Source organism: Lissotriton helveticus, chromosome 3_1 (genome assembly GCF_964261635.1).
Source record: "Lissotriton helveticus chromosome 3_1, aLisHel1.1, whole genome shotgun sequence".
Lineage (NCBI taxonomy): Eukaryota > Metazoa > Chordata > Amphibia > Caudata > Salamandridae > Lissotriton > Lissotriton helveticus.
This window is the reverse complement of record NC_136061.1, coordinates 388,689,906-388,713,477: the sequence shown is the minus strand read 5'-3', so window position 1 is coordinate 388,713,477 and position 23,572 is coordinate 388,689,906. Positions and strand designations below refer to the sequence as shown.

The window sequence follows — 23,572 nt, the reverse complement described above, 5'->3', positions numbered from 1 at the left end:
CCTGTCTGTGGTGATGGATTTCCAGACTGGCAGGAACCGCTGGAGTCTCCCCCCGACAGGTGTTGGATGGTCGGGGGGCAGTGACAGGGAGTCACTGTTTGTTGGTGGCAGAGGAACGGGAGTTGTTGTTGCCTCTGCCTCTGCCCTTGGCGTTGTTGCCCCGGTATCCTCCTCTACTCTGCTTGGTGTACGAGGATTGCGCCCCACCTTTATTGAACTGTGTCTGCTGTGACATTTGGCCTCTGTTAACACCTCGATTGCCTGAGCGACGAAAAATGGTTCCCTCGAAACTGTTGGGACTGGAGAGCTCCCATGGACTTGGCAGTCTCAGCATCTTTCTTTATTTTTTCCAGGGTGGTATCCACCTCTGGACCAAATAACCTGTCAGGGTTCACTGGCTGGTTGAGGATGGTTGTTTGGATTTCTGGTTTAAAACCTGAGATTCTGAGCCATGCTTGCCGTCTGAGCATTACACTGGTATTAATTGCTCTGGCCGCAGTGTCCGCCACGTCTAGTGCGCACTTAATAGAAGCGCTAGAGATGAGTTTCCCTTCCTGGATAAGCATCTCCCCTGCATCTTTATATTGGTCTGGTAGATGCTGCAACAGGGTCTCGAGTGTGTCGTAGTGTGCCCTGTCGTATCTAGCCAATAGTGCCTGCGTGTTAGAGATACGCCAGATATTGGCCGCCTGAGCTGCTACTCTCTTTCCCGATGCCTCAAGCACTTTAGATTCTTTGTCTGGGGGAGGAGCTTCACCGGTGGTCTGCGAATTCGCCCTTTTGCGGCATTAGAAACTACCAAAGAGTCCAATGGCAACTGGCCCTTGATGTAGGTAGGATCGCCAGGTGCCGCTCTGTATTTCTTCTCGATTCTAGGGTTGACTACCCTTGACCATGTGGGTTCCTTAAAAATGTCCGCAGCATGCTTGAGGACCCCCTTTAGCATAGGAAGAGTCTTGACAGTCTTTTCAGCAGATGAGAAAGTGTCAAAGAGGAAGTCCACTTCCACAGGGTCAGCATGTAGTTCCACGTTGTGGTTCCTGGCTGCCCTTTCAATTAAGGCATTAAATGCCGCAGAATCCTCGGTGGGAGAGGTCTTAACATTGTACTCCTGAGGGTCATGGACGGTGTGCTGATCCCCTTAGTCACCTGCCCCTATCCAGGAGTCCTGTTGTTCATCAGGCTCTGTGTTGGCTGGAAAATTGTATTCCTCGTCCTGCTCCCCTGCATCCTCTCCATCAGAGTAAGTGGGTGAGGGTGTTGCAAGTCTTGTAGGAAGTATGGGTTCGACCAAGACTTGGGTTTCTGGAGCAGGCCTTTTGCGCCTCAGAGGAATAGTATATGAGTCCAAAGGCTGCGATGCTGTGATTTTCCTCTTGTAAAGCAGGAGCTTTCGGGTGTCGGCATCGATGAAATGCTCCGACTGCTCCTCCATTAAGGGTGGTCGATGCGTCAAACTCCCAGCCGGGTGAGTTGGCTTCGATACCACAGAGTCCTTGGGCACCGACCGAGGTGCGAAGGCCTTTGGCGCCACCTTTGGCGGCAACGTGAAGAGTAGCGGCGCCGAAGTCTTTGGTGTCGGTACAGCTTGCGTCGGGGTGGAAGGCGTTTTCGGTTCCGACGCTGAAGCTTTGTCCCTAATTCGCTTGAGGGAGTCCGAGACTTGCTTCGTAAAGGAAGCGGACGGTTTTGTCGACCCGACAGTCGACCTCTGACCACCCCCCCGGGAAGACCCGAGCGTCGATGACTTCGGCTTCTCTGAGCGGGGCGTAGAAGCATCCTCCTTAGGTGCGCCACGATCCTTGTCTTTGGCCGCAGACGCGGACGGTGACGGTTTCGGATCGGCGGCCCTGACTACCGGCGTTGGGGTTCCGGTCTTTGGCTCGACGCCCTTGCCTGATGTCGGCTCGACGGCCTTCTTGGACTTCGGCTCGACGGTCTTACTCGACTCCGATTCGGCGGCCTTCTTTGGCTTCGGCTCGACGACCTTGACCACTTCCGGCACCTTGACCGGGTCGACCGCTTTCTTTGGCGTCGACCGCTTCGACACCTCGGAAGATGACTGCGTCGATGGGGGAGCAGACGTCTTCGGTTTCGATGGCGCCTCGGCCATTTTGGCTTTAGTCGACACCGATAGTTTCGGTTTCGTTTTCGACAATGGCGGCTCCGCCGATGTGTCCGTAGCCGGGCCAGAAGGCGGGGCCGTGGATGCTGGTATAAGGTCTTGGGTAAGGCCGCGTGGCGATCCCTCGACCTGAGCCTTTGTAAATGTTCGAACGGGGCATAGCTCTTCCTCTGAGCTATCTTCCATGGCCCCATAGGCCTCATCGTCGTCTCCTACCTCGTCGACGACTTCTTCTACATCGAGGCCTTCGACATCCGCTTCGTATTCGCATTCGATGTCCATCGTTGGAGGTGAAATCTGCAGTCGAACCTCTTGTTCGTCCGCTTCTTTGTCGTCGAAGATGTCCACCGGTGCTGGGGCCGACTGCCGGGCCGCCATGCGCGCCACGCGCCGAAGCCGAAGAGTCTTCGTCGAACGAAACTTTGAACAAGCCATACAGCTGGCTTCATTGTGGTCCGGCGACGGGCACTTGTTGCACACCGGGTGGACGTTGATGTGTGGGTACTTCGATCCACACACGGAACACTTCTTGAACGGGCTCCGTTCCATGTCGTGTTGTCGAGGGTCTTGCTGCGTCGACTGGGCCTCGATCACCGAAGAGTCACTCGACTCCCTGGAAATCCAACTCGGGAACTGAGTCGGAATAGAACCGGGGCACCGAACGCAAACAATACCGACGAATAGAAATGAATATGCTACTTACCAGTATGCATCTGTTCTTGGCATGTAGGGCTGCTAACATTCATATCTATAGCATAGATCGCCGCCTAGTGTTGGGTCCGGATGATCGCACATTGTTGTCCTGGAAGAGTCTTCGAAGTATCACGAGATAGGTGGCTCCTCCCCAGGACTACAGTGCGCATGGGCATCGACTCCATCCCCAGATTGTTTTTAGCCATTGCGGCAAAGATGGAGTATGACAGTGTTAAAGATGTCCATGCTAATGATTGAATGCAAGAAGCAAACTGCAGCTGCTACAGGCGCCGGGGAGGAGGGTGGGCGATATGAATGTTAGCAGCCCTACATGCCAAGAACAGATGCATACTGGTAAGTAGCATATTCAGTTCGAGGCATGTGGGCTGCTAAATTCATATCTATAGCATAGAATATATAGCAGTCCCTCCATTAACGGCGGCCGCCCGTGCCAGCTGCAGAAGTCTGAAAAAGAGTTTTGAGAACAGCCTGTCCTACAGCTGCCTGCTGTTTGGAGTGCACATCTACACAGTAATGTTTGGTAAATGTATGTGGTGTAGCCCACGTGGCTGCTCTACAAATGTCTTCCAAAGGAATGTTACCTAGGAATGCCATGGAGGCCCCCAACTTGCGTGTGGAGTGCGCCCTGGGGGGGACCATTAAAGTGCGTTTAGCCTTCTGATAACAGATCTGAATACATTTAACGATCCACCTGGCTATTCCAGCTTTGGAAATAGGGTTGCCTTTGTGCGGTGCTGAGAAGGCAACGAAAAGTTGCTGTGTCTTTCTAAAGTGTTGTGTTCTGTCAATGTAGTACATTAATGCCATTTTAACGTCTAGCGTGTGGAGCATTCTTTCCGCTACTGTTTCTGGGTTTGGAAAGAATGCGGGCAGTTCAATCGTCTGATTGACATGAAACTGTGACACCACCTTTGGAAGGAACTTGGGGTTAGTGCGGAGCACTACCCTGTTTGAATGGACTTGAATAAATGGCTCTTGTATTGTGAGCGCTTGTAGCTCACTAACACGTCTTAGAGACGTGATAGCAATGAGGAAAGCCACTTTCCATGTCAAGAACTGAACCTCACACGAATGTAGAGGCTCAAAGGGTGGGCCCATCAACCTAGTGAGGACCACGTTGAGATTCCATACTGGAGCGGGTGGGGTCCTGGGAGGAATGACCCGCTTCAGCCCTTCTAGAAAAGCTTTAACGGCAGGCACCCTGAAAACAGAGAGATGCTGCCTGTTCTGAAGATAAGCCGCTATGGCGGATAAGTGTATCCTATTGGAAGCGTACGCTAGATTGCATTTGTAAAGATGCAACAAATAGGAGATGATGTTAGGAATGGATGCATCTAGCGGGTTTATGTTATGTGCTGTACAATAAATGACAAACCGCTTCCATTTTGCTGCATAGCAAGCTCTTGTAGTGGGCTTCCGTGCCTCCCTGATGATGTCCATGCATTCTGGAGGCAGGTTAGCCAAACTCTAAGACCTCAGGAGCCAGATCGCCAGATTGAGCTGGTGCGGGTCTGGATGCTGAATGTCGCCATGGTTCTGCGTCAAAAGTCTGGGTGTGAGGTGCAGCCTTTGGTGCGGTAAAGTAAAGTAAAGTAAAGTCCACATTTGTAAAGCGCACAATCACCCGTAAGGGTCTCTAGGCGCTGGGGGCCGTCGGGAAGATTAAGCAAGCTATTGCCCAGAGTCACATGGTGCTGGGCTAACCTGCCGCCGGAGCCGGGGATCGAACCGTGGTCCCCAAATTCCAGCGTCAGTCGCCCTGGCCGCGGCGCCGGTACCACGGAGAGTTCTAGAAACGTGGTGTACCATGGTTGGCGTGCCCACGTTGGAGCAACCAGGATGAGTGTCATCGAGTGTTGCGTTAGCTTTCTTGCCACCAGCGGTATTAGAGGTGCTGGGGGAAAAGCGTACGCAAATCTGCCTGACCAGTTCATCCATATCGCATTGCCCTGCGATTGTGGGTGAGGGAACCTGGCGGCAAAGCTTTGGCATTTTCGTTTTCCCTTGTGGCAAACAGGTCTATCTCTGGATGACCCCACTGCTGGAAGTACGGGTGGAGTACTGATGGATGCATCTCCCACTCGTGCATTTGATGGCTGTACCTGCTCAGCAGATCTGCCATTTGATTGTCCTTGCCCGGGAGGTGTTCCGCCATGAGGAAAATGTTCCTCTGAATGGCCCACTTCCACATGCTCTGAGCCAGATGAGACAGCTGTGGAGAGTGCGTACCCCCCTGCTTCTGGATATAGTACATGGCAGTCATGTTGTCCGTCCGGATCAACACGACTTTGTTGCACAGATGTACCTTGAAGGACTTGAGTGCCATGAAGATTGCCATCAACTCTAGATAGTTGATGTGCATGTTCTTTTGCTGTGTCGTCCATAGTCCCTGCACCGTGTAGTGGAGCACATGAGCTCCCCATCCCTGGAGAGAAGCGTCCGTCGTCATGATGATCTGCGGCACAGGCTCCTGGAATGGTCGGCGCTTGCAAAGGTTGTGTGGATTCCACCAATGCAGAGAGCTGTATGCCCGACCAGTTACCAACACTAGGTCTTTCAATTGTCCTTGAGCCTGTGTCCACTGATGCGCCAAGCATTCTTGGAGCGGACGCATATGCAACCTCGCGTGCGGGACTATGAAGATGCAGGAGGCCATCATGCCTATCAACTGCATAAACACTCTCGCTGGGAGTGATTATTGCGGTCTGAACCTTTGGATGAGCGACTGGATGTTGTCGATCCTCACCTGGTTCGGCTGAGCCGTAGCAGTCAAAGTATTTATTGTCGCACCTAGATACTGCCGCACATGGGCTGGCTGAAGGTGCGACTTGGGATAGTTCAGGGAGAACCCCAGACTGTGAAGGAGGTGAATTGTGTGGGACATGTCTGCGGCGCACTGCTGTTCCGACTTTGCTTGAACGAGCCAGTCGTCTAGGTAAGGGTAGACATGTATGTTCTGTCTCCTGAGGTGCGCCGCTACAGTCGCCAGACACTTTGTGAACACCCTGGGGGCAGTGGTCACTCCGAAGGGTAGGACCTTGAACTGGTAATGCTTGTTTTGTATGGTGAACCTGAGGTACTTTCTGTGGGATGGGTGGAGTGGTATGTGAAAGTAAGCATCCTTGAGGTCCAAGGTTGCGAGGAAGTCTCCCTGGTTTAACAATGGAAGAACCTGCAGCAGTGTTAACATGTGGAAGTGTTCTGAGAGGATGTACAGGTTGAGGGGGCGTAGGTCCAGAATGGGTCTGAGCGAGCCGTCCTTCTTTGGGATTAAGAAGTACAGGGAATAAACCCCTGTGCCTTCCTCCTCCACCGGCACGAGCTCTATTGCGCCTTTTTGCAGCATTACAAGAACCTCTTGCTGCAATAAGTGCAAGTGCTCTGCTGACATAGGTCGTTGTCTTGGGGGAATGTTGGGTGGAGTGGACGTTAACTCTAAACAATAACCGAACTGGATACGTTTCCTCACCCACCTGTCTGTGGTGATGGACGTCCAGACTGGCAGGAACTGCTGGAGTCTCCCCCCGACAGGTGTTGGATGGTCGGGGGGTAGGGACAGAGAGTCACTGTTTGTTGGCAGCAGAGGAGCGGGAACTATTGTTGCCTCTGCCTCTGCCTTTGGCGCTGTTGCCTCTGTAACCACCTCTATTGTGTTTCGGGTACGAGGCTTGGGCGCCTCCTCTGCCGAAATGTGACTGCTGTGCCAAGTGGCCTCTGGTAGTACCCCGCGCACTTGAGCGACAAAAAGTGTTTCCTCTGAATTGCTGAGACTGAAGCGCCCCCATGGACTTAGCCGTCTCAGTATCTTTTTTGATCTTCTCGAGGGTGGTGTCAACCTCCGGCCCAAACAGTCTGTCTGGATTGACGGGCTGGTTGAGGATAGTCGTCTGTATTTCTGGTTTGAACCCTGAGATGCGGAGCCATGCTTGACGCCTTAACATAACACTTGTGTTGACTGCTCTCGCTGCTGTATCTGCCACGTCTAGCGCACATTTAATTGCAGCGTTAGAAATGAGCTTGCCCTCTTGTATCAGCAACTCAGCTCCTTCTTTAAACTGGTCTGGAAGGTGTTGTAAGAGCTGCTCTAAGGTGTCATAGTGCGCCCTATCATACCTGGCTAATAGGGCTTGTGTATTGGATATGCGCCATATGTTTGCTGCCTGCGCTGCTACCCTTTTGCCCCCTGCCTCCAGCACTTTCGACTCTTTGTCCGGGGGAGGAGCTTCACCCGTTGTCTGTGAATTTGCCCTCTTGCGGGCATTGGAGACGACCAAAGAGTCTAGAGGCAACTGGCCTCGTATATAAGCAGGGTCCCCAGGTGCCGGTCTGTATTTCTTTTCTATACGTGGGTTGACCACCCGTGTCCTGGTGGGTTCCTTGAAAATGTCAGTAGCATGTTTGAGAACCCCTTTAAGCATTGGCAGTGTTTTTACAGTCTTTTCCGATGCAGAGAATGTATCAAACAAAAAGTCAACTTCCACAGGGTCGGCATGCATCTCCACCTTGTGATTTGCAGCCGCCCGTTCAATTAAGGCATTAAATGCCGCTGAGTCTTCAGTAGGAGAAGCCTTTATTCCATAAAGCTGTGGGTCACTAACCACCTGTTGGTCACCCTGGTCACCAGTGTCTATCCATGAGTCCTGCTGCTCATCAGGGTCATTATTGACAGGGAAGTTATACTCCTCATTCTGTTCATTGCCATCCCCATCTGAGTAAGTGGGTGAAGGTGTTGGACTCCTCCTAGGCTGTTGAGGAATGGGTTCGACAAGCTCTGGAGTATCTGGTGCAGGCCTTTTCTTTTTTAGAGGGATTACATAGGAGTCCACCGGCTGGGATGTAATTTTCCTCTTGTAGAGCATTAATTTGCCCGTGTCGGCATCGATAAAATGCTCCGATTCGTGGTCCTGCGAAAGTGGTCGAGCAGAGCTTCCACTACGCTGAGTCTGCCGCAGCCCCTCCGAGTCATCGGGCACTGCACGAGGTGCGAAAGCCTTCGGCGCCACCTTCGGCGGCAGAGTATAGAGGATCGGCGTCGAAGTCTTCTTCGGCGGAACTGTCGTCGTCGGTACTGAGGGCGTTTTCGGCTCCGACGTCTTGTCCCGTATCCTCTTCAGGGAGTCCGCGACCTGCTTAGTAAAAGAAGCGGACGGCTTCGTCGATCCGACCGAGGGCCTTGATCCACCACCAGGTGATGATCCGAGCGTCAACGACTGCTGTTTGGGCGCGGACGCACCCTCGACAGCAAGGGTTCGGTCCCCTGTCTTGGCCTTAGGCGTCGACGCCGCCGGCTTCGGATCGGCAGATTTTTCCCTTTGCGACGTGGTTCCAGACTTCGGCTCGGCGGCCTTCGCCGACGCCACTTCGACTGGCCGTTTGCCGGTAGGCGCGGTAGTCTTGGGTGAAGGTTTCTCGACAGTCTTCTTCGACGTCGACTCCACCACCTTACTCGACACATGCTCGACGACCTTCTTCGAGCCGGCCTCCTTGGCCCCTTTGGGTGCCTTTTCGTGTTCGACCGCCTTTTTTGGCTTCGAAGCCTCCGAAGACGACGGTGTCGAAGTTGTCTCTGCCGTCTTCGGTTTCGATGGTGTGTCGGCCATCTTAGAAGAAGTCGAAGCCAATGGTTTCGGTTTCGTTTTCTGTAACGGAGGCTCCGCCGAAATGTCTGTAGCCGGGCCAGAAGGCGGGGCCGAGGACTCAGGTTGAGGGTCGTGGGTAAGGCCGAGTGGCGATCCCATGACCTGAGCCTTAGTTATTGTACGGACGGGGCATAGCTCTTCCTCCGAGCTATCTTCCGCGGCCCCATAAACTTTGTCGTCGTCCCCTACCTCCTCGACGTATTCGTCTAGGTCCAGGCCCTCAACGGCTTCACCGTAGTCGGCCTCGACCACCGCCGATGGAGGCGAGATCTGAAGCTGAAGCTCTTGCTCGTCTGCTTCGGGGTCGTTGAAGATGTCCACAGGTGCCGGTGCCGATCGCTGGGCCTCGAGGCGCGCCACGCGCCGAATCTTGAGCGTCTTCTTCGACCCGAACTTCGAACAGGCCATACAGTTGGCCTCGTTGTGGTCCGGCGACAGGCACTTGTTGCATACAGGATGCACGTCGATGTGTGGGTACTTCGAACCGCACACGGGACACTTTTTGAACGGACTTCGTTCCATTGTAGTTTCGTCGGGGTCTTGCTGCGCCGAAGGGCCTCGATGACTGAAGAGTCACGCGACTCCCCAGAAAACCGACTCGAAGAGTTGGAGTATACACGAGAACCGCACGCCAACAATACCGACGCGGTTAGAAAGCCTTTTGGCCTTTAGAGAACAGTTTTTACCGATTCCGATAGGAGACGTCGAAATCACATCAATGGCGGAAAATAACTATCTGGGGATGGAGTCGATGCCCATGCGCACTGTAGTCCAGGGGAGGAGCCACCTATCTCGTGATACTTCGAAGACTCTTCCAGGACAACAATGTGCAATCATCCGGACCCAACACTAGGCGGCGATCTATGCAATATTTATTTATTTATTTTTAATATTTATAGAGCGCTGCATATACCCTTGGGCGTCTTGGCGCTGATAGATCATTTGTTTGCATACGGAAAGTAAGGTTATGAACCGGTTGATTAAGGCGGACTGTAGAGGGAGGGATGATTATTGAGTGAACAGCCAGGTTTTCAGGAGTTTACGGAACTGAAGGAGGGTGGTACTTTGCCTGATGTTGAGAGGCAGGGTGTTCCAGAGTCTGGGGGCTGCCACCAAAAAGCGACGGTCCCCCCAGGTGACAGTTTTGGTGTGAGGGACGACCAGTTGATAGTGAGTGGCTGATCGTAAGGCTCTGGTGGGTTTGTTGTGTTGTAATTGATCTTTACAATAGATATGAATTTAGCAGCCCACATGCCTCGAACAGGGAAGATTCTCAGACAGAGTCAGATGTTACTTTCACATTATGATAGTGAACCTAAAAAAATGAACGGAGGTTCACCATAGTTTGGAGATGACTGACAACTTCCTGGGGCGATCCTGCCTTCAACAGGCAGTTGTCGAGGAAGACTTGCACAGCAGACATTTGAAGATAAGCTGCCACCACTGCCATCACTTTCATGAACACCGAAGGGGCACTGGTAAGACCAAAGAGGAGCCCAGCGAACTGGAAATGCTTCTGTCCCACCAAAAATCACAGGTAGCACCTATGGGCCGGCTGGATAGGAATAAGAAAATAGGCATCTTGCAAATCCAACCCCACCATCCAGTCTCCAGGGTAGAGGGCAGACAGAATCTGGGCCAGTGTGACCATCATGAATGTCTCATTTTGAAGGAAGGCATTGAGAGAGTGCAGGTCCAAGATAGTCCAAAGGACTCCGTCCTTCTTGGGTATCAGGTAGGAATAACCACACACTACTTCTGCTGCCGGCACCCTCTAGACAGCCCCTTTCACCAAAAGGGCTTTGTGCCACAAAATGGAGAGATAGACGTTAGTCTGCATTGTAGAGGGCAGTAAGAGGCACAGCGGGAAAGAAATAGTACAGCATAACCCCTGAGAACTATCTGCAGGACCCACCTATCCAAAGTGATCGCCTGACTGGTGGTTGTGCTCTGTCAAGGGCCTGCCAAAGAGGTTTGGCAGGTGAGGCGATGTTGGGAGGGGTGATGGGCTGGGTAGCACGCTGACTGCAAAACTGCTGGGTCCACTGAGGGGGCTGGATAGGCTGACAGTAAGGGGTGCCTATTCTGCAACCCCAATTAGAGCGTTTGAACTGGTGCGTTTGGCTAGGATGGGTAGAAAGGCCAGAGAGACAGCACTAGCACTGCTGTCTTAAATTGCTCGAGAGCGGAATCAGTCTGATCCCCAAACAGGTGCGTCCTGTCAAAAGGCCTGTCCATCAGGAAGGAATGGATGTCACTGGAGAACCCAGCTGATCGCTACCATGCATGGCGGCGAATGGCAAAACTGTTGCCAATGGCTGTACCGATACAATAGGTGGCGTCCAAGCCAACAAATCATGTATTTGGCGGCATTAAGACCATCCTGATTGCTAGATCAAGGACAGGGTAGAGGATGACTGGCACACCAGGGAGGATTTGTGCCATCGAATCCCAAAAGATGTGCGAGTAGCTGCCCAACTAGCTGCTGACGTTGACATAACAGATGGCCATGCAGATGGAGGAAGAGACTAGCTTGCCAAACTTTTCCGCTCGCTTAGAATTCCTGCCAGAGGGACTGGTAGGAAACATGTTTACATTAGAACAACTCATAGAGGTTTGTACCTCAAGAATGTCAGGTGAAGGGTGCTGGGAATGGAAAGCAGGTGGCCGGAGCTGGGGGATGGTGCCTGGCAATTTGTCATCTCCGGAGAGGTATCGAGACCACTAACCGTCTGCAGGTCCTCATATCAATTGTCATCAATATAGGGTTGAGCAGACATCACCCTGGTTAAATTGTTGTCATAAGAATTAGTGTCAAAGAGGGAATGCTAAGTGGGCTGCCTCCCTTGAGGAGCTGGTATATCCAATCGGGGGAGAGGCTCCTCAGGCGGAATCAGCCGCAACTTTGGTTCAGGTCAGACTAGCACAGACTTGATTCTGGAGAGCGATTGGGTCCCCCAACTCCAGCATCGATGGAGAGGACACTAGCGCAAAAGCACCCGGGTCAGCACTGTTCTTGTGGCCAGAAGAGTAGTAGAAAGTGGAGCCAGAGACAATATGGGCTCATAGGTCCTACTAGCACTGAGGGGGAATCTGCCGGTCGAAAGCTTTGATCTGAATCGGTGTGGCGTTTGGCTCCAAAAAATCAGATTGTGCAGCATGATTTGCGGGGTTGGCTCTGAAGTCGGTTGACTTCAGGAGTAAGATTGTGAGAAGTGGCACTGCATCCGAACCTGCTCAGGCAAATGAGTGGTGCGAGGGATCAGAGTCCTATTTCAATTCTTGTTTTCCTTTTGGAATTACCTGATGACTTGGAGCGGGACAAAGACCAGTCCCTTGAGTGGCTCCAATGATTCCAGGAACAGGAATGAGATCAGGAATGAACCTCGCACGTGGACTGTGACTTGGAGTGGCCAAGAAGAGGAGCCCTTTTGTGCTTGGTGACATAGAGCTTTGCCATGTGTCCCCCGATCGCTTGCACACTTGAGAAATGCTGAGGTGTAATGTCTCTGAGAGACACAAAGGGAACTGTGGATCTGTGTCTGGTGGCACAGAAAGAAATTAACTGTTGTCGGCGCACGGGGTGGCACCTGTATGGACGCCACATGTGATTTCCAGAGTAGAAAAGCATCCATGAAGAGTCGCAGGCGTCACCTTCCGGCATGCAAAGGTAGTACTGAAATGTTTCTGGATTCAGTTGGATGCCTGGGAAGTATTCAAAATGAGAAATCTGTGGCTAGAAGTCTCTAGAAGTGTTTAAAACGAAAAATGTGCCACAATGGACAGGAAGCAAGCATTTACGAAGGACAATGACACAAGCCAATGACAAATATGGGTGAGAGTGGGCGGGGCTTCTATTCCGTACTCCAGTATAGAAAGCCTCGCAGAGCAGCGCATACCCGCTGACTCTAGGCTGGAACTAAAAAGGACAGCCATCCATCTGAACTGTTAAACACTTCTCTGATGTCTACCACATATGGGATACCAAAGGGGATGATGGAGGGAGTGTTTGAGCAAATCAAACACTCACCCCCAGTCAACTGATCTGGGTTTAATCCATCACCATTCTTTAGCTCACTCCACCACCCCAGTTCAGACATGGCCATATGTAAATCAGTCTGACCCTGTGCCTCATGGGATTAGTCCAGCCCGAACTGCCAAGCCATGTCTAACCTGTACCGGAAACAAGCATCCTGGGACCGGTTTCGGATTCATAATCCTCATCAGCCAGGCTATCTTGAATTCAGTGGTAAAGTGAGCAAGGGAACCACGTCTTGGCATACCCTGCCAACTTAGGGCAAACAAAGCGATACCAAAGGGGATGATGGACCAAGCCATGACTTCCCTGGACCGGACAAGCAATACCAAAGGGGATGAAGGACAGAGCGTTTGAGCAAATCAAACACTCACCCCCAGTCAACTGATCTGGGTTTAATCCATCACCATTCATTAGCTCACTCCACCACCCCAGTTCAGACATGGCCATATGCAAATCAGTCTGACCCTATGCCTCATGGGAACAGTCCAGCCCGAACTGCCAAGCGATACCAAAGGGGATGATGGACCAAGCCATGTCTTCCCTGGACCGGAAACAAGCATCCTGGGACCGGTTTCGGATTCATAATCCTCATCAGCCAGGCTATCTTGAATCCAGTGGTAGAGTAAGCAAGGGACCCACGTCTGGGCATACCCTGCTAATTTAGGGCGAACAAGCTAAAGAATGGGGATGGATTAAACCCAGATCAGTTGACTGTTGCTCAAACACTCCGTCCATCATCCCCTTTGGTATCACCTACCACATATGAACAATCATTGAATGTACCAATCAGGAATGCAAGATCTAATTTTAATCCTTAAACAGGACGTACGATGAGGATGATTTATGAAGTGCATCCCCTACAAGCCACAGAGGAATACAGTTACTTCCTTTCCTCTGCTAAAGAAGTGGATATATGATTTTGCAGGACTACATGTCTGCCCTCAAGCTTTGCACAAGCTAGTGTTGAGGGGTACGAGCTGAGCATGGATTTATATGCAGTTACCTACGTTATTGACAATTGTGTCAAGTCACTGCATTCCTTGCATAATCGGCTCAATCATCTATTTCATTAGGTTAAGCCTGGAGTTCAATAGGCTTGCCATAGATGCTCAGGAAGAATCCTCCACTCATGGGATAACACTGTTCCTTTTTCTATGGACCTCTCAACATATATTTGGGCCAATGCTTAGAATCATTTACACATAGAACATTATTTATTTTGTATGCCATATACAGTATATTATTTTTACATTCTTGATAAGAAAGAAAAACTTCCTACCTTGGACACTCTACATGATGTTTGCTCATCTACGGAATATCTCTAGGCACCACAATGGACCTATAATATTCAATATTTCTAATTTGCAGGTACAGTGGTTTGGCTCCATCTCAACGCCTGAAGTGATGCGAGGGTGAAATCACTGGAGCCATAGCGCCCACCTTATTGAATCAACATTAGTTTCCCGTCCATTTTTCCCATACCCTGAGAGGCAGAGACGAGGAATTACATCAATCGAGGTAGCACAGTGCAGCAATCTAATTCAAACCTTTCTACTGAACGTTATGATCATCCTTCAGAAAGGGGGGCCGGTGGGTTTCTGAAGTAATCTGCAGATAACTGCAGTATCAACAAGAAAGGTCGTTACTGAAGTTAAGTAAAGTTTTCCTCTGACAGATATTCCTACCTGCAGATTCTTCATCTGTTTAATAGATTCCAAAGCAGTGCCTTCCAGGCTGTGAATCTCAAGGATTGTTCGAATGTGGAAATCCTGGAGCGCTAAGTATGCTAAAGGACTTTGCCTACTCACCTCCGAATCCAGAAAATAATGCTTGGCAAACGTGGGAAGGCAACCCCATGGCGGAACAAAACAGATCTCAGCCATAGAAACATTCCTGACCAACACGTAAGTAAGTAGAAGACTTTGCCCTAGTGGAATGGGTCTGGATTCTATCTGGTGGTTCCTTCATCAGACAGGCATAGCACACCTGGATGCATTAAACTATCCAGCACAACATTGCTATTCTAGACAGTCTTGCCCTTCTTGCGGTCTGTCAATTATGATCTGTTTTGTACAGTTGATGTAATAACTGACTGTTCTTTTGGGGGTCTAGTTGGTGTAGTCTCGCCTCCTCATTGGCGGGATAGGGTGGAAAGTAAAAAGTGGAAAGAGTAAAAGAGTGCCCCTGATGGAAAGGGGTCACCACCTTAGGAAGGAAAGCTACTTTAATTTGTAGGACCAACTTGGCACGAAAGAAGCATGTGTAAGGTAGGCGAATGCTCAGCACTTGCATTTCATTGACATGCCTCACAAAATTAACAGCAACTGTAAAACACTTTTCAGAGTCAGCAGTCTAAAATGGCAACCATGTAAGGGCTCGAACAGGGCAGCCATCACAAAGGTCGACCCAGGTTCAAATCCCATTCTGGCATGACAAAAGGAATGTGTGAAAAAAGGTTTGTGAGTTCCTTCAAAAATCCTATTACTGGGCTCTTTAACAGGGCTGGCTAGTCCAGAAGGCTGAGTACCCACTGCACAGCCCTGCTGGGGCAAAAAGTGCAAACTGAAAGACTTGTAGACATGCGAGCCTTCAAGGGGTTAACGCCGTGTTCTGCGCAGCAAGCAACACATTTGTTCCAACTGCTGGGGTAGATATTCTTGGTGAAGGTACAGGCTGAAAGGAAATCGACCAACCGAAGAAGCAATTGTAAAGTTTTCCATTGCCCCAGCTCAATTGCAAGGCATGAAGGTGGAGGCTCTGGAAGTTGAGGTTTCATACCTGACCCTCCGAGTGGCAAAGAAAGTCCTCCCTGAGAGGAAAACTGAGCAGGGGTACAGGGTCTGCATTCCACAGCCTTCTCTGCCAGTTCAGGGCAATGAAACAGACTTGGATTTTGGCTCTGTCCTGACAAATCTTTCATAGAACCAAGGAAGAAATGGTATGGGTTGAAAAGCCTAGTAAAGTGGAAAATTCTGTTTCAGTCGAAATGTATACCCTAGAGTTCCCTGCAGCATACACTGAAGGTCACAGAACTGCAGACAACTGGCATGTCTATGAGTGGCAAACAGATACACATGTGATGTGCCCCTCAAGACATAGATGTTTCAAACCACCTCTGGGTGAAGATGTCACTCTTGAGCTGCAATAAGACTCTGACTAAGGTTGCTGGCTTTTGTGTTCAAAGAGCCAGCCACACAGTTGGCGACTAGCCAAATTCTATGCAAGAGTGCCCATGCCCAGACTGTCAATACTTACCAGCATAGAAGTTGAGATCCCACTCTTCCCTGCTTGTTGATTAACTACATTGTTGTCTGCCAAGATCTGGAGCGATTAATCATGAAAGAAAGATTGAGCCGTAGCTCTGCCAACCTCAAAACACTCGAGCACGGCTTCCACCTTGTCCGCAAAAAGCATTGCTCCATCACAAAGCATGTCCATCAAGGCTGACATCACCGAAGACGCCAGTCAACCCGAAACATGCATGCCTCTACAGTGCCACAGAAGACCTCCTCCACCCCGCCCTCTCCGACCCCAAGGCCCTAACAGCAGAATCTGCAATATCAATCCCTGCTCTAATGACCTGCCAAGAGGAATCCAGGTCATCCCAAACCAACTTAGCGAAGTGGTCTATTAGATGTTCAACACTATTTGTACCATGTCCAGTCAGCTTTGGTAGTACCTTCCCAGCGAACAGACTGCATTTAGGGAGCAAGCACAGGCTGCCAGCTGAAAAGTCTTTCTTACCCAGATCTTCCAGTTCCTTTGACTCTCTATCACTGGTGTTACTAGAAAGTTGCCAGGTCGGGCCCATGCTACTGCTCCTGCCCCCTTCCCTTGTACCCCACCAACATAGCTGAGAGGTGCAAGACCAAAAAACAGACACTTCACCTTGCCGCATGCATTAATTTGCCCAGTGACCTTTCACTGCAGAGCAGTGATTCTTTGAGACAATATATGATCTTACATATTTGCTTCAAATGTTTAAATCTGGTTTTATATCTATGTGATTATATATCTACTTGTATATAGATATATAAACACAAAGTCAAATTAGAACATCTTAAGCAAATGTACACAGGTAGACGTGTGTACCTACAGATAGATATAAACACACACACACACACACACTTTAAATGTGCCCTTTGCAGGTAGCTCCACCAGTTTCTTTTGTGGCGTAACGGGTGCCGCCTGCCAGCATAAAATTCACTTCTAGAGAGGCAGCTGCTCTCCATCTGGGGATACTGCCAGAAAACATCCCGGATTCTGCTTAGTGCACAAAGAAGCCAACACAACTAAGATTTCTGAAACCATGTAGACTGACAGAAATACTAGATCTGCTGGGCTGGCATGTATCTTCTTGCCATTAACTTGTAACTACTGGTGCGATGGAGGGCTTCCCCGGAACTGAACGACTGGGTCCAACATGGCTTCAGCTAAAGGCAGTAAAGGCTCAGCGGCGCCGGTGCAAGGAGTGGTTGTAGAGCCTCTGTCATGATGCTGGCCTTAGTCTTGACAGTGGACAAATGATGCTCAAGTACATCAGCTGCTTTCCCTAACACCACATTATATGAGGCAACCTGAGTGGGAGCTGGCCATGAGAGGCAGTCCATTGCTTCCTCCAGAGAGGTATCTAACCACAAGCCTGCTCCAAGGCAGGACGACAGAAACGGTAGGAGATTGGCTGCCACGCTGCTGTTGTCTGTGTAGTCCGGGATAGTATCTGGCAATGAGTGTGATACTCCGAACAGAGTCCCAAAAGGTCCCAGGGGTCCAGCAGGCACTGCAGAGAGGACTGCTGCACACATAAATATTTCCAGCATGGCTTTCATGAAGAAAGTTGGTGGCGGTGCCAGGAACTCAGGGTAAGCCTAAGAAGCACTAGAGCAGGACTTGGGTCTGGAAGAGGTGCAGGTGGCTCCAGTGGAAAAGGCTCCAGAGGAGTAGTGATCTCTATCAGTTTGGGTTTGGAGGCGACTCCATGGGAGGCGGAGAGCATTGAGGGGATTTACCTCTCAAATGGGAGTGATGTTTCAGTGACTAGTCAATCCATGGCTCTTCTTCTATTGTTTTCAGTTGAAGATTTTGGAGGAGGGAGAAGACAGACTGCGATCTGGACCTAGACTAGCATGAATGGCATCGAGCCAGTGCTTATCAAGGACAGGAGCCATGAACAGTTTGGCTCCACATTCGTTAATGGTCTTGGAGTGCAAGCACCCCAAGCAATCTTTGTGAGGTTTAGTGTACGTCATTTGCGTGTCACAATCATGACAGGGCTTTAAAGCCGATGACATCCATGAGCACTTTGATCAAATTCTTTAAGGAGAATGTCAAAATATGATGGGAGTGTGTTCCAGATCCACGTGTAAGGGTGATCAAAAGGTACGATATTGATGCTCTAGGGTGGGCACTGTATGGCATCACCATTGTGTCGCTTCCGGAGCCAAGTGTCTGGGAATATTCTATAGGTAGGAAATCAGCATCCAGAATGATCCATCTGTATGATGATCTCCTGTGAAAGCTCAAGGCATTTTCAGGGTCGAATTGATGTAGTTTATCCTCCTTTGTAGGGCGAGGTGGAGCGAAATTTTTTGCAAAGTGACAGATAGGCAAACCTTGAAAGGCATCTCAGCACTAACTTGTCCAGAAAGAAGGTGGTGTATGGCGGTAGGATGAAGAGCACAAATTACTTTAAATCTAGTGATGAACAGAGGTAATGGCAATTAGGGGACTGTTTGGTAAATTAGTAGTATCAATGAGAAGCTGAGCACTGGCCCAAAAAGCTTGCATGTAAAAAATGTGAACACTACGTTCAAGTTCCATTGCGGCATTCAGGGGAAACATGCAAGTCAGACTTTTGCAAAAATGCATCACAACGGGTGATTTAATTAGAGATAATTGATCAGATAAACCCAGAAAAGCCAAAAGCCGGCAGATAACCCTTACCTGTGCCCACTGCAACGTTTTGCTTGGCCAATGATAAACTACCACATTCTAAAGCTTTGCCTGCAGAAGGGAAGTATGGCGAGCTCTACACCAGGCAACTAACTTCGCCCAGTGTAGATGAATTTTGTAGAAGGGTGTTAGGCTGCAAGGATAACATCGAATACTGTGGCCAGAAGTTTGAGTACATTTAACTGTTGCCTCTCAATCTCCTTGCACTGAGGTGTAGGTTGCAAAATCTCAGATCCAGGACTCTCCCCTGTTAGTGAGACAGGACGTCTTCCCGAAGCGTTAGCTGGATCTGAGGGCAAATGCTCAGGAGTTCTGTATACCGTACTCTCCTGGCTCAGTCCATAGTATACTAAGATGACTTAGTCCGCCCTGATTTTCCTCAGAACTCAATGCAGGAGAGGAGAGAAGAGATAGTGGCAGGAATGAGACCTGTGTTCCTTCATAGACTGAATGCAACTCCCACTGAAATTTCCGGAAAAAGCACCAGTACGCAGTAGAGTTGACCTGTTCTTGCTAGAGAATAGATCTAACCAGGACATGCCTTACTGGCCTAAGATGCCTCTTGCCCCATCAGGGTGGAGGTTGCAACTGTGATCCACCAGCCGACATCTGCTCTGGCATTCAGAGATCTTGCTAGATGGTTGGTTACCATAAAGATGTTCTGCTGGTCCAAACACTTCCATAGACAAAAGCATCTGGCACATGACCTAGGAGTCTCTTCTGCCTGCCTGTTGTCGGCAGTCATGTTGTTTGTGAGGATGCTAGACCCACTAAAACAGGAGGTTTCACTGCAGGGCCCACATACGCTATTGGAGTTTGGGATAAGGAGGATACATGAGGCTAGGTGTCCAAAAAGCCTCAGAGATGTGCTTACTGAGATCCGGGATTGAACACGAAACATCTGGATGAATGTCCCAAAAGAGTTGCAGTGGCAAAAAACTTTGGACACCACTGTGTCAAGGATAGCCCCCATGAAAGGAATCTTTAGCATGGGGCATGGGTGGGGTGACTAACTTTTTGAAGGAAAATCACAAAGATGTCAGTAGTTTGGCCGAACAGAGATGGTCTATGGATAACTGCGATGAGAGAATCTTCAGCAGTCAATCAACTAGAAACAGCAACAAACGTATCCCTAAAGATGGGCAGTGATCATTGCCATCACTTTCATGGGCACTCAAAGAGCCGAGGTAAGGCAGAAGGTGAGAAAGGCAAGTTGGAAGTTTCAATCATATTGAACTGCAGATAATGCATGTGGGCTGCAAGACAGTGTATATGATACACATCCTGCAAGTCCAGGGGCACCATACAATCTCTTAGGTACAGAGCAGAAAGAATTGGAGGCAGGGTAAGCATCATAAGTCTATCTTTCTGCAGAAAGGCATTCGGTGGGCAGAAGTCCCATATAAACCTGAAGCATCCGTTCCTATTCAGGAAAAGGGAGGAGCCAAACGCCACACCTTCCCTATCTTTAAAGCCAGTACCCACTCTATAGCAGCCTTAGTCAGCCAAAAGTCGGTACATTGGACCAAGAGAGCAGAACGATGCACTGAGTTACTCTGATGATGAATGTGGGAAAATAGAACGGGAAAACAAATAGAAGGGGTGTAGCCATTTTTAATGATTTGTAAGACCCATCTGCCTTATGTGATGGATCTCCAGCTGGGGAGGAAACATCATATGCTGCCTCCTTCCTACTGAGCATGTGCCTGTGAAGAAATGTTAAAGCTGTTTGGCAGCAGTAAAGACGTATCCCTGCTGATGTAAATGTCCTCTGCAGCAGCCGGGACCTCTGCCCCAAAAGGAGTTGCCATGCTGCTGCTGCACAGGTTTGTAAGGTCGGTGTTGCTAGGAGGCTAGTGCCCTTGACTAACCCTCAAAGTTCCTGTACTCTTGATGAAACTGTTTGGCAGGAGCCAAGAGTTCCAAGGATCATGCCATGGCTCTGTTGTTCTTAAATCATTCAAGCACTAAATCAGCCTTCTCCCCAAACGCCATTAAAGCCGCCAATGGTTTTACGAGGCGTACCAGTTGACCACATCAAGGTGTGCCTTCTAATAACAACACTGCAGCCACTACCCCTGCCACCATAGTCCGTAATGTTGAAATCAGAATGCAAGACATAATTTGCTGTTTCCTGGCCCTCATCTATTGTTTGAGCCAGTGAGGCTCGGATGTCTTCCTGGATGGTCACCAAGATTTCGCTGCCATATCACTTAAAGCATGGGTGAACATGCCCAAAACGCACCCCACATTCAAAGCACTTAAGGCCAAACTGGCTTAAGAGAGAAATCTCTCTCAGGAGGCATCAATATATTTTGACGATCAAGAGGACAGGTTGGAAAAACATTAGGGGTGACTTTACTCATTGGCGCATGTAATACCAGGCTTTCAGGCGTAGGGTGCCTGGTCAGGAAATTCCTTTCATCTGTGTCGGCCAATGTAGACCGCCAACAGGTTGATTGGAGGGCCCAAGCACAGCTTAGACCAAGAGTCCTTAAGGGTGTTTGTAAGAGCCTCAGAAGAAGTAGACCTGGCTGTAGGATTTTGTTTCAACAGTAAGCAACTGCAAATCCATCACTTTTGCAGCCCTTAGCGCAACTGGTGGAAATTACGCATTTCTTTCAGTTGGTGACCAGGTGGAAATTGTAGAGCTGTATCTAGCCCACTTGTAAATTCAATAACAGCCCTTCATCAAAATAGTAAGGTTGGGGAGCAGGTTGTCTGCTTCCTAACCATCATCAGTGTCATGAGGAAAATTGTGCTTATCATGAGCTTTGTCAGAGTTAGATCCAAATAAGGCTTCCAGCCTATGGATAGTACAGGCGTCGCAGCACATGTTGAAGAGTCTGGTTATTCATTTCTGATCTCCTAATGCGAGGTAGGCCAGGAGCAACAACTGATGGTCAGATAGCTGCATTGAGACCGGGTTCTGGGCTTGTGGTGGATAAGTCGGTACAGAAAGGACTTGCATGGGATCCTTGGTCCAGAGTGGAAGTATGAACCGGTGCGGTGCAGGCATGGTTCTCACTGGGTCAGTTGGTGCAAATGGAGGGCGCACCAGAGGAAGTTGAACTGGGGCCCATTGTGAGTCCATGAGGCCAAATTCTAGTGAGAGGAAGTCTGTTGTATTTATGAAGGCTGTAATTAAATCCAAGATCGATAACAGCCATAGGGAATTGAGAATGTGACAGGAACAACTGTGAGACAAGATCAGTCGGAAGATGCTTGTGGAGTGTGGCCATTGGATTGGCACCCTCGTGCCTTCTTCCCTCATTTCAAGTGTTGTAATGGGATCGAGTCACACTTATTTATTTGGTGTTTTATATAGCACGGATATGACCCAATAGGGTATCAGAGCGCTTCACAGTTACTTAGCCTTCCTGCGCTTATGACACACTTTTGAGCTCGACTTACTGGAAAACATTTAGTGGGAACAAGACTTCAAACGATACTGACCCATCGAATGGGATTGTGAATGTCCCTGCCACTTGGAGCGAGATCTATATTTTGACTACAACTTCCTCTGATGTTTTGCAACATAGAGTTTCACCTCCTACTCCCAGGTTGGTTTCAGGTGCAGGAGGGTGCAGTTATTGCACAATTTCGAGTAATGACAGTAGCCTAAGAACCAGAGGCACGTGTTGATGGGTCTGAGACCAACATCTGTTTCATTTAGTCACGGCACAGCTTGAATCCTGACATTGGTACATGCACGCTATAAAGTTTTGAAAGGCTTTGGAAAACCGACATAGTTGGGAGAAGAACTTCGGATCTACATTGAAGGGCTTGGAAAGAAAGGAACTCAAGGCACGCAAGGGTGCCTCTTCCAAGCACCTCTGCTCCATTACTTTCCATTGTGGAACACAGTCACTGCTGAGCCACACAGCACCACCTAGCAAGCAGGTGTATTGCTGAGAAAAGTCTCCACATCCGACCTGCTGCCTGAGGATATTCTTATGGTGAGGAATCTGCCATTAGAAGTATCAATCAGAAATCTTTATTTTCAAATTATCAGACGTTTACAAATTGCAGGTGAATGCAGCAAGAGTAGAGACTGTAATTACACATTTATCAACCATGTAGGTTATAACAATTGCGTAGAAAGGCTGAACAATGACACAAAGTATAAGAGATGACCGTGGGCGGAATCTAAAGGAGTGCCACAGAATTAGAAACTTACTCGTTGGAGAGCACTAGGGAGGTAGGGGGTGGGTTCCAGGTATCAGGGTATCCAAGCATCCAATCTGACCACACCTTCACACTGGGTAGCAGTTCCTTCAAATCTGCCTGAAATGATGAAACTTTGATGTCATCTACCTCGTCTTCCTCATCCTCCTCTTCTTCTATTCGATGACGATCTGAAAAGTACAAAAAGCAGGTTACAAGTGGAAAAGAAAATGAAAAGAAAGAAGCTTATTGTAAAAAAAAAACACATTTTTTTGCATGGTTCCTGCCCTTTTTTGCTGCCAGTCACCGCTGGATTTTGAATGGGAGCATTGAGAAACCACTAATTTCACAGTGCATGTGTTTCATTTAAAACATGAAGAGAAATTGTATGACTCATTATATGAGTGCCTGTAACTGCATGCAAAGGTGCTGCATTCAGATTTTTAGGAACACAGAGAGCTGCAGTAGAGCGGTTTTCATTTACACGACCACAAAAGGGTTTGCAGTCCTAAGGGAGGAAGAGTCGGGGAGACCAGAGAGGAGATAAGAGGAAATTTGATTTAGATGGGCACGCAGCTTCATTGAAATCTTCAATAGAATAGCAAGGCTGGATGTAAAATTGGGGAGAAATGTGTTTACAGCTTGTTTTGCACTTAAGACTAGGATCAGAGGTTCCAAACTAGTTTAAGAAAGATCAGCCTTGGTATTCTATCGCAGGGAATCAATCTAAATAGGTTAAATTAGAGCAACCACCTTTGTGAATGTTACTAGTGTAACCTTATGAACGTTTTTTATATCATAGTTTATTAGCATATTTTCAGTATTGAGTCATCCCTTACGGGGCACATACAGACATCATCATAGTGTATACTTTTAAAATATGACAATTTTATAACAAACATAATCCCAATGAGTTAGCATATAACCTTTACATAT

The 23,572-nt window shown here is 49.1% G+C and overlaps 1 protein-coding gene across 4 annotated transcripts in view; it reads right to left on the bottom strand.

Annotated features, from left to right (window-relative positions):
- Nucleotides 1-23,572, bottom strand: part of SMG6 (SMG6 nonsense mediated mRNA decay factor) — a 1,202,478-nt gene that overhangs the window by 520,185 nt on the left and 658,721 nt on the right. For all 4 annotated transcript variants that reach the window (XM_078680136.1, XM_078680134.1, XM_078680133.1 and 1 more), the window contains exon 12: nucleotides 22,650-22,827. In XM_078680136.1, the coding sequence (XP_078536262.1) occupies nucleotides 22,650-22,827 (178 nt within the window). The remainder of the gene's footprint in view (nucleotides 1-22,649; nucleotides 22,828-23,572) is intronic.